This window comes from Saccoglossus kowalevskii, chromosome 3 (assembly GCF_978046115.1).
Source record: "Saccoglossus kowalevskii chromosome 3, keSacKowa6.1, whole genome shotgun sequence".
Classification (NCBI taxonomy): domain Eukaryota; kingdom Metazoa; phylum Hemichordata; class Enteropneusta; family Harrimaniidae; genus Saccoglossus; species Saccoglossus kowalevskii.
In genome coordinates, this window is record NC_140643.1 from 10,753,679 (window position 1) to 10,765,308 (window position 11,630).

An 11,630-nucleotide genomic window follows, 5' to 3' on the forward strand; every position below is an offset into this window, starting at 1 on the left:
GGGAACTGCCACGTATTTTGGACGTACAGTGCGAACGCCCATGATACATTTTCCGCTCTCGTTGTAGCCTACACGCCACAGAGGACCAAGACGGGGAAGTCCGATAACATCTGCAACGACAATGTCAACGTTTGCACAGGGGTCTTCAAGTTTTTCGAGCATCAGTTCTAAACGAGTTTCTTTCGTGAAGACGAAATCATCATCGGAATAGAGTACGTACTTGGTATCAACTTGTGACAACGCTAAGTTTATTCCCGGATATGTGCCATCCCTGAAATTCATTGTATAGTATTTAACACGATCTTTTTGAAACGGCACTGGATTTTGTGAATCGTCTGCAATGATGATAGTCATATTTGGATAGAAACTATGAACGGCGTCCACGAACGGTTTAACTAACTCTGGTCGTTCAAATGTTTTCATAATCACTGTAATTTTATCACCAATGCTCCCGGATTCGTCTGGATCGATGCGATCTGGTAATGGTTGACGTTTAATGTGAATAGCAATATCAAATGTGAAATGGTCGAACGAGACTTCAATCGTGTCATACACATCAATACGATACACAGTACCAGTGTAAATGACTCTGCTCAACAGATTGTTGATTTTATTGACGTCTTTGCCGAAGTGTATGGAGAGGGATGGCGTCTGTATTCCCTTAATTGTACCACTATATTTGAAATCCCCGGCAATGCTTAACACACCATATTTATTTCTAGAAGTTAACTCATTGAATTATGTGTATGTACTAATAATTCACACATTCATTGAATTATGGGTACGTACTAATAATTCACAAACTCATTGAATTATGGGTATGTACTAATAATTCACACACGCATTGAATTGTGGGTACGTACTAATAATTCACAAACTCATTGAATTATGGGTACGTACTAATAATTCACAAACTCATTGAATTATGGGTATGTACTAATAATTCACACACTCATTGAATTATGGGTAAGTACTAATAATTCATATGCACATTGGATTGTGGGTAAGTACTAATAAATCACACACACATTGAATTATAGGTACGTACTAATAATTCACACACTCATTGAATTATTGGTACGTACTATTAATTCACACAAGCATTGAATTGTGGGTACGTACTAATAATTCATAATCGCATTGGATTATGGGTACATACTAATAACTCAAATATGTTTTGAAATATGAGACGCCATAATAATTCACATAAACTTTTGAATTAAATGTTCATGCTGATAAATTCCACAGGCATTGAAAATGAGAAAATGGTAATAATTCGCATCTAACTTGAATTGTGGGTACATAATAGTTCAGACATGCTTTGAATCATGTGAACAGCCTGCGGCGTCTGAGGTTGTCTATAATCGTTGAACAAATACCATTCTTTATTGTATAGGCCAACAAATAAGTAATAAGTAATAAAACGCTTGTTTGAAATTTAAGTTTATGAAACTCTAAATGAAAGAAAGACTTTAAAACAATCATCTTTTCTGTCGCTTGGTGGCGGACTTCATTTCAGATTGCATTGTTGTCAATAGAGATTCCCCATAAGTTAGTGATTCTCGTAATGACTTCGATTGAGACACTCCTTAAGTATACAACCCTTGGAGTTAATAGTCAGTTAGGAAAGTGCTTAAGAAATTGAATAGAAATTAATTAACATAATAGGCGTCCCTCTCTTTTCTTCTTGTTTGAAATTGGTCGTCAGCATTTTAATTGCAGTAAGATTACGAGAGGAAGAATTCAGTCATTATAAGAATAACATGGGTCTGGCAACTTATCAAGAGTTTCCCGTGATTATACATAACTTTCATACTACAAATAAATACACGTATCGCGAATACAAAACCAATATTGGTTGGTTGGGGCATGTTGCAAGATCAGAATTTAATGGTTATATTTATATTATTCTGGTACCCAGGTGACTCTGGGGTTGCTGTAATCTCTTGGTGGTATCTAGGTGACGCTGGAGTTGCTATCATCTCATGGTGGTATCCAGGTGACTCTGGAGTTGCGAATGTGGCTGGGAAGAAATACATCATTGCCCAAAGGTAATGGGTCAGACGACCAAGCAAAATATCCACACACACCAGTATTCAAACATGGCAACGAGTTCATAAAAGGTGTTTACGAAATGCATTTTCGATTTTATTCTAGTTAGAGTTTACCCCATACTATCCAGGTGACTCTTTGGTTGCAATCATCTCATGGTGGTATCCAGGGGACTCTGGGGTTGCTGTCATCTCATGGTGGTATCTAGATGACTCTGAGGGTGCAATCATCTCGAGGTGGTATCCAGGGGTCTCTGGGATTGCTGGCTGTCATGTCATTGTGATAGTGGTATTCAGGAGACTCTGCGATTGATGTAATCACATGGTGGTATCCAAGGGTCTATGGGGTAGCTGGCTGTCATTTCATGGTGATGGTGGTATCCAGGTGACTCTGGGGCTGTTATCATCTCATGGTGGTATCCAAGGGTCTCTGGGGTTGCTGGCTGCAAAGTCATGGTGATGGTGGTATCCAGGGGACTCTGGGGTTGATATAATCTCATGGTGGTATACAGGTGACTCTGGGGTTGCCATCATCCCAAGGTGGTATCCAGGGGTCTATGGGGTTGCTGGCTGTCATGTAATGGTGATGGTGGTGTTCAGAGGACTTTGGGGTTGATGTAATCTCGTGGCAATATCCAGATGACTCTGGGGTTGTTATCATCTCATGGTGATATCCAAGGGTCTCTGGGGATGCTGGCTGTCATGTCATGGTGATGGTGGTATTCAGGAGACTTTGGGGTTGATGTAATCTCATGGTGGTATCCAGGTGACTCTGGGGTTGTTATCATATCATGGTGGTATCCAAGGGTCTCTGGGGTTGCCTGCTGTCATGTCATGGTGATGGGGGTATCCAGGAGACTCTAGGGTTGATGTCATCTCATGGTGGTATCCAAGGGTCTCTGGGGTTGCTGGCTGTCATTTCATGGTGATGGTGGTATCCAGGAGACTCTGGGGTTGATGTAATCTCATGGTGGTATCCGGGGGACACTTGGGTTGTTGTCATGTCATGGTGGTATCCAGGTAACTCTGGGATTGTTATCATCTCATGGTGGTATTCAGGGGTCTCTGGGGTTGCCTGCTGTCATGTCATGGTGACAGGGGTATCCAGGAGACTCTAGGGTTGATGTTATCTTATGGTGGTATACAGGTGACTCTGGGGTTTTTATCATCTCATGGTGGTATTCAGGGGTCTCTGGGGTTGCTGGCTGTCATGCCATGGTGATAATGGTATCCAGGAGACTCTAGGGTTGATGTAATCTCATGGTGGTATACAGGTGACTCTGGGGTTGTTATCATCTCATGGTGGTATCCAGGGGTCTCTGGGGTTGCTGGCTGTCATGTCATGGTGATGGTGGTATCCAGGAGACTCTAGGGTTGATGTAATTTTATGGTGGTATTCAGGGGTCTCTGGAGTTGCTGGCTGTCATATAATGGTGATGGTGGTATCCAAGAGTGTCTGGGGTTGATGTAATCTCATGGTGGTATCCAGGTGACTCTGGGGTTGCTATCATCTGATGATGGTATCGAGGGGTCCCGCCCACTTTAAATACTAGCCTAGCGCTATAAATGAATATTTTGATTTCTAATACGAGACTAGGTCTACACAAATGATTTTCCCCGGATCCTAGCGTCACACATTTTCAATACCAGCTTTTCACCACAAGCGTTTTTATTTCCAATACAAGCCTACAGATACGATTTGATTTCCAATAATATCCTGGCGCCTCACGGGGTCGAGTCAAATATTAACCCAACACACGCAATAATATTCAATATTTTTTACCACCCTGTGTGGAATAGTTCAGTGCTAGATTCGGCCTTCACTGAGTAAATGATTTGTAACCGGGGACTGGAGTTCACAAGTTGGAGCGTCGAAAATCTATATTTGCACTAGGTCTCCTTTCCCATTGTACTTCATACTCTGATTTAGCTATGGTATTACATGGATCTGCTCACTGGATTTCAGAGTCACCTAAAAGCATGGAACCTCTCCGTCTCAGTCAAAATCTTGAGTAGGAAGCCTGTGAAAACATGGCGTAACACCTTAAGAACTAGGGATGATGTCACAGTCTATTGTGTTAATAATTAATCGGTTGCACCTACACAGTTTGTACCTACATGTCACACGAGTAAAGTGCCAACGTCAATGGCTCCATAAATGTTGCCTAACACATCAAAAGAGAGTCTGGGCTTGTATGTGCACAATTACAGTGTAATAAGTAGTATGGACTTCTAGCCCTGATTCAGGGACTCGTTTCTATGGACCATTAGTTGGAACACAAGTACAATTCTCATAAACTTAGAGTGACGTAAAACAACCCCGAACCCCCTTGTGTCTCTCAGCGCAGTCTCTTTCTCCCCATTGACTATGCAAATGACAGTTACTAGTTCTGGCATCCGTTTATGATGATGTTCCTCCCTCTCGAACAGTACAAATATGTGCAAACACCACGTAGGTGGCGATTGGAAATGCATGCCGGTGGTACATGCAGTCTGGAAATCGAGAGAGGGGGCAAATGTCATTTTGGCATGACAGTCTTTCCACTTAGGCCCGACACATGGAAACCTGTGAAATTTAACTGGAAGGTATCCTTTGCCTGCCAATTGTGGGTTGCCAATAATAACCAATTTCACCAGTTTGACTCCAAATATTGTGATCCAACAACGATAAACTGGAGTTTGAATTCAAAACTCCCCTGGAAGCTTTTGAGGACTATGCCAAACATGTGGCAAAAAAGAAGACACTGACGTGGAAAAAATAAATCTAAATTACACGGCATTGCTCCTTTTTCATGTTACCAAGCAGACATCTGTTTTAGAAAATTCGTCTATTACAAATGGTTCGCAAAAATATGATCTGTAATCACAAGAATATGCTTTATGCTGCCTTTGGATCACGTAAGTGATGTGAAGTGCATGCAAACAAGATGCATGGGGTGTTCTGACCACATGTTCACTGAGTATGCCTTGTTCTTGAAGTCATCTGGATCTTTCTATCTTGAGCATCTCTCACAAGGTTTTATTTTCTCACTGACATCTTTGCTCTTCCCTGGCCAGTAGAATCACGCACATAGCAGGTCGAAAGTGCAATTGCTCAGTAGACACATGGAAGCACATGCTGATAAAACGTCTCCCCCATACAACATCTATGTAGCATTTCCTCATGAAAACACAACCCCATTTGCACAGCTATGACCATCTCTCAGTTTGGGTTGGGTGTGTGCAGTCCTTATAACAAAGATTGCACACCACTGGGTCTTCTTGTGACCTCTAGCCATTGTCAGACTTGAAATATATGTAGCAGTGACATGAAGCATGGGGGGGGGGGGGTCACAAGCTGTTCTGGAATGGCCATAGACGATAGTGCAATTGCCTCTACTCATGGTATATTGCAATCTAAATATGCTTGACTTCATCTTACAAGTTCCATCATATTGATGTAGCCCATCCTTCACACGGCGAAGGCGCGACCTTCCTGGGGGGGGGGGATGTCCCCCCCAAAAAAACAGTTATAAATATGTCCTCTTCTATCAACTTTCATTTCCGGGTTAAGTTCTCCACTGTTTTGGCAACACCCAAAACACCACCAGGCTCCAGTCTTATTGGACTTGGGGATTTATTAAGCACCATGAAGATCAACTTGGATTTCTTCCTTTCACAACAAACAGTCACAATCATGCGATCAATCTTACATTCATCATAATCACGCCACATTCCATCAGACTCTACGGAAATATCAAACACCAATTTTTGCCAATGAATCTCTTCTGTTTTTAGATTGATAGACATACAATGACTGAATGCCACTCAAGATACCCAGAAATGCAATTTCTTACCAACATGCATATTGAACCAATTAGTACCGACAGGTACTTGTATAAAAGGTGTCAGGAACAGCAAATTGCCAAAATTTACTTCTCTGAAATATCCCCTAACTCTGGGAAAGTAGCATCTACCTCGACAACTTATTTGTACTGTAGAACGTGGTCAGTCGTACCACGAATTCGTCATGGTAAAATTACTGACAAATCGTGATGACTTGGAATCCAGTATCAATCAAACAACGTACACTCACACCATTCAAGTTTCCACATATAAAGTATCAAGAACATTCCCCACAAATTTGTTCTCTAGAATTTCCCACAACTCCCCCACATTACTGTTGATTGTTGATTTGGGCAGGGTTTTTCCAATTGACAGTTTCCTTACAGCATGAAGTACAGCTCGCAGCAGAGAGTGTCCCCAAATCTCTCAGAATGATTGCCAGTATCCTACAATGATAAACAACTGATATTTAAAAAAAAAATTAGAACGTGTCTCGAACCAAATGAAATAGTGAGCTTCTTTGTGTTGATAAAGGCAGACACAGAAGAGAAACACTTATTCTATTTTACCTGCTCACCACTAATATTTCCTATACTCGCATAGTAAATTCAAGATTATGAACTAAATTCATCACACAATTTGTGTAATAGCGCCTCACACCCCTTAGAGGGCGCTATTTTGTAACATAGATCAACAGGAATGTCAACATGCAAAAGACGAGCATGGCCACCTTCAAAATAATTTCAATCCTAGGGATAGAATCGTGGCAACACTGACTGAATGTTTTCAACTTTATCTGGTGCAAACAACAATTGCAACCACTCGTGAGGAAAGAACAATAATTGCAGACAAATTGATCCACTCAAGCACAAATTTGTATTTATTAACAACTTGCAGGTCAGCAACATAAGTTTCTGCCCACTGGTTCACAACCATTGGCATTAAAGAAATGAACAACAGTACGGACATAAAACAGTATGGCTAAACAATAAACCAACTTAATTATTGCATCACACATAAGTATATCAATGCAAGTACACAACATAAACACTAGAGATTTTGTGGGATGAATGGTCAAATGTAACCTTACATGAACAGTTACTTGCCAATACAATGCAATACACGGTCTTATTATCTGTAACTACCAGTATATAATCGTTCATAAAAGTTAGGATTGATTTCAAATCATGTCCTCAAAGTTTCAACAGCTCTGGCATCGCACATACATTGTATATACACAAGTGTTTTCCATCTGTTAAATATGCTGGATTACAGTACAGGCTTGTGAACCAGCAATAATCCTCAGTTAAGGACAGTGGGCATTATTCACTATTGTTCAAACTGGCAACTCAGTATAACGTTCGTTCACAATTTTGTGCTCGTCTTTTTTTCCAAACGACGCACAGCATTATGACGTCACAGACATTAGCATCTGTTGAAAATCATCAGTAGATTCGCAGTTTGGGTTGACAGTAGAACGAATTCAGCATTGATGAGGTCGCTGGCGTCTTAGACGCAAAAGACTTGCCAATGTATCTCCACCTCTAATACTGACTTTAACCCAGCTCTTACCCTATTGCCCATAGACTCTATTGTATATGCACTTCTTTAAAACACACACACACGTATATATATATATATATATATATATATCTAGAGAGGCTTATACAACTAAATTGGGGGTAGAGGGCTAGAGTTAGGGTAAGCGTTGGCGGCACATTACTTTTAGTCGCCGGATTCCCCTTGTTCAGATGCTAATTCGACTGGTAGGATGATTTCTGGGCTTTCTACTGCATCCTCTAAACATGCTGTCAACTGCTCAGTACACCATCTTGCTCCCCTCTTTACCCCCTAGATCAATCACAAAAGACAACACTTGTTTTTGATTGCCAACACTGGCTTAACGTCACACATGTTTTGATCACCAATGCTAGCCGTGCGGCACTAGCCGTTTTCATTTTCAATTGTTCAAAATAAAGCCTTTGAAAAAGGATCATGCAGGTTTTCCTTTTTTTCAAATCACGCAAATTACCAGTGAATTGTGTTCCATTGAATATAGAAAGATTAATCGTCTCTTCTGCGTCAGTAATATTTACAGCTTGAAACATAATTTTGGATGAACAAAGTGAATTAAGGAGAGCAAGGCCATGTATTAATCATATTTATACCTTACTTCTATCATTAGAAATATATGTCTCGGTATTTGTCAACGTGAAAAAAACACATTTAACTCGGCTGTCAGGGATCTGTAATTTTATTCTTGCAATGATATATTATGATATATGCAATGCATATTATGATTTGCGTCTACATGGCAACCAGATCCACGTCTCTACCGACGTTTAATAGATTGATTATTATATCGAGGGAACACTCGCCTGGAAATTTTATGAATATTATTTTTATAATTGCTGTTACCACGACAACTTTATCAACATCTGTGCCGAAATCAAATATATTGCTCCTATGATTTTAGCACCCCTCATGCTAATTTCACGAGAATATATCAATAACCTTTTGAATTATGAATTGTTGTTGCCATGGTAAACGTACCCATACCTTGGCTGTACCAAAATGTAATGGGTTTGTGACAACTTCTCCTAGAAATGAGTGTAAACTAATTTTTCAGTACTTATTCACTGTTATAATGATGTACCCAATATTTTCGCCATCCTAGTACAGCCAGATTTGCCGCATTCTGGCCACGCTGAGTGGCACGGGCCGCGTAGACGGGTTTCATTCTTTCTGCACGTAATAAACTCGGTTATTAATTATCCTTTTGGGGGGATGCCCGGCTATTAGGCGCCGTACGCGAGCGCCGTTCGAGTCACACACGTTTTGTTGCCCTCAGCGACCGTCCGAAAAATATGAAATATCGGGTCGCGTTTTTTTTTTTTTTATTTTTTTTTTTTAATAGGCCCAAATATTAAAAACTCACCATTTTAAGCAGTAGAAAGATGTTTCCTTAGTTTTCACGAGTTTAGAAAAAAAAATCCGAGCGACCGACCCAATTTTTCAATTTTCCGACTTGAGGGCAACATAAGTTTTTTTTTTGGCCTAATGAGAATTCCATCTATATCGTTCTTAGTTGAAAAATCATTCCCGAATTAATCTCCTAGAAATGAGCACCCATTCATAACGCTTTTTTGTTTGATATCTAATACGCCAATAAAAGACAAAGAAGGTGGACGAATGACGGTACACCATTATGGTTTAATGTACCACTAACACGCGACATAATTTGAAAGCCACTTGTCTCAATAGAATTCAAATTTATTCTTTTGCCAATTCACCACTAATAGCAAACTTTAAGAGTAGCTGATATAAAGAGTTATAAAATATCAAGTTGCGATACAAGAATAACTACCAAGGAAACACCGTGAAATCAATTAATATATTTCTAGATATTTATAAAAAAACGCGGCCTTTCAATTCATCCTTGAATGTCGCGTCTCGATTTGCCCCCAAAGTCTCCCCTCAAATCGTAACACAGATCGTTCTCAAATAAAGGCGCCGGATTTCGTTTCTTGGCTAGACTGTAGGCCTCATTTCGGTATTTGTCATACACTGGGTTATGTACATGGTTATGAGCAACGGTGACGTCATCGCATCGCGCAATGTGTGCCTTTCCAATGGAGTTTGTCCAGAATTCTAAATGAGTAGATGTTCTGATGGGAGGATAAAACCCGATTTTACGAAGTAAAACAGTTTTGGATAGAAGGAAGTTTTCAAAAAAATCCCCATGGACACACTGTGGGTAGCCGGGAACTGCCACGTATTTTGGACGTACAGTGCGAACGCCCATGATACATTTTCCGCTCTCGTTGTAGCCTACACGCCACATAGGACCAAGACGGGGAAGTCCGATAACATCTGCAACGACAATGTCAACGTTGGCACGGGGGTCTTCAAGTTTTTCGAGCATCAGTTCTAAACGAGTTTCTTTCGTGAAGACGAAATCATCATCGGAATAGAGTACGTACTTGGTATCAACTTGTGACAACGCTAAGTTTATTCCCGGATATGTGCCATCCCTGAAATTCATTGTATAGTATTTAACACGATCTTTTTGAAACGGCACTGGATTTTGTGAATCGTCTGCAATGATGATAGTCATATTTGGATAGAAACTATGAACGGCGTCCACGAACGGTTTAACTAACTCTGGTCGTTCAAATGTTTTCATAATCACTGTAATTTTATCATCAATGCTCCCGGATTCGCCTGGATCGATGAGATCTGGTAATGGTTGACGTTTAATGTGAATAGCAATATCAAATGTGAAATGGTCGAACGAGACTTGAATCGTGTCATACACATCAATACGATACACAGTACCAGTGTAAATGACTCTGCTCAACAGATTGTTGATTTCATTTACGTCTTCACCGACGTGAATGGAAAGAGATGGCGTATGTATTCCCTTAATTGTACCACTATATTTGAAATCCCCGGCAATGCTTAACACACCATATTTATTTCTAGAAGTTAGCGACAGAACTATTGGTTGAGAAATATCCGGTTGTTTTAAGATATGTTCTACTGCAGGGGCGAGAGAAAGACCGACAATCGGCACTGTGTCAAACGGTTCAACGGTGATACCAGAACCAACGTACGTGAAAGGTGAAAATGCCTTACAGACAGCTAGTGGAGCTCTCTTTGCATCCATTTCTTTTTTCAATAACTTGGATTCCTCGAGACGACGTTTATTGGCTGATTTATACCAGTCTGGCGGTGATGGACATTTACACTTAGGGCGATAATAATACATCTTTTCCAGTAATTGGTCAGTTTGTATATCTAGGGTATTTGTCGCGTACGTCTGCCACGATTTGCCAAACTGTGACTGGCATTCATCTAGAGATCTATCGTCTATAGTTTTGACAATTCTGTTACCAGATAGACATCGCTGCAGTTCGAGACCACTCATTGACTTGCACATATCGGGTACACACACCATGTTGCCGTTTGGACAGGGCGACGAATCTTCTCGTGGTTTCACTGACGGCTTGGACACATGAAGATGCGTGAATGACGCTATTATAAAACCAGCTCCGAAAAATAGAAGGGATATAAACCACCTTCGCTGCGGTGACACTGTCATTTCGGTACTACTCTTTCTGTTGGAAGTTAACGTTACCTGCCAGCAACAAACCTTATGGTGTCCAAATAACTAAAACGATATATGTAAATGCAAATTTAAACAAAAGTGTTCACACGTGTTGCAAAACACGGAGCTCGGCAACGTGTCTATTTTAAACCACTTTTGAAAAACACATGTGAACAGATTGACCCGGTCTCGACTGGCGTTGTTTAGTTCGGGCTGGTCTCGACCCTAAGTTCCGTTTTTAGCCTTGAGTTGAGACACGTGTGAGCCAGAATTCGGAATTTAAACAACGTCATTTAACGACACCCCAAATTATACTACTATTATTATACTACAAGATGGCAAACAACAGCTTGAGAGCACGGCAATAATTGATCAAGAGAGATTAAAATATTAGTTCTCTTTTTGTAAAAAACATGACATTTTGATTTTGATGTAGTATTATCAACAACGGCACATGAAAAAGGGCTCTTTTCTTCGGCAGTTTAAATTAAGACTATTTCTAACTCAAATTCTGAATCTACGCAACAAACATGATTTAATGAATGCAGGGATGGTCTATTTAAACCATGTCGGAACTGTCTAAAGCTCAAGAATGTGAAAAAAAATAAAAGACGATATTTTGGTCAGCAATTTTTGTTTACACT

General features: G+C 40.3%; 1 protein-coding gene across 1 annotated transcript; it reads right to left on the bottom strand.

Moving 5' to 3' along the window:
* Positions 1-9,309: 9,309 nt before the first annotated feature.
* Positions 9,310-10,980, bottom strand: LOC102803025 (beta-1,4 N-acetylgalactosaminyltransferase 2-like). The gene has a single exon (XM_006821496.2). The coding sequence runs from the start codon at positions 10,978-10,980 to the stop codon at positions 9,310-9,312; it is 1,671 nt and encodes a 556-aa protein (XP_006821559.2).
* Positions 10,981-11,630: the final 650 nt, after the last annotated feature.

Excerpts from the sequence above, each read along its gene's own strand:
- LOC102803025 (XM_006821496.2), bottom strand. The coding sequence starts at position 10,980 with ATGACAGTGTCACCGCAGCGAAGGTGGTTTATATCCCTTCTATTTTTC.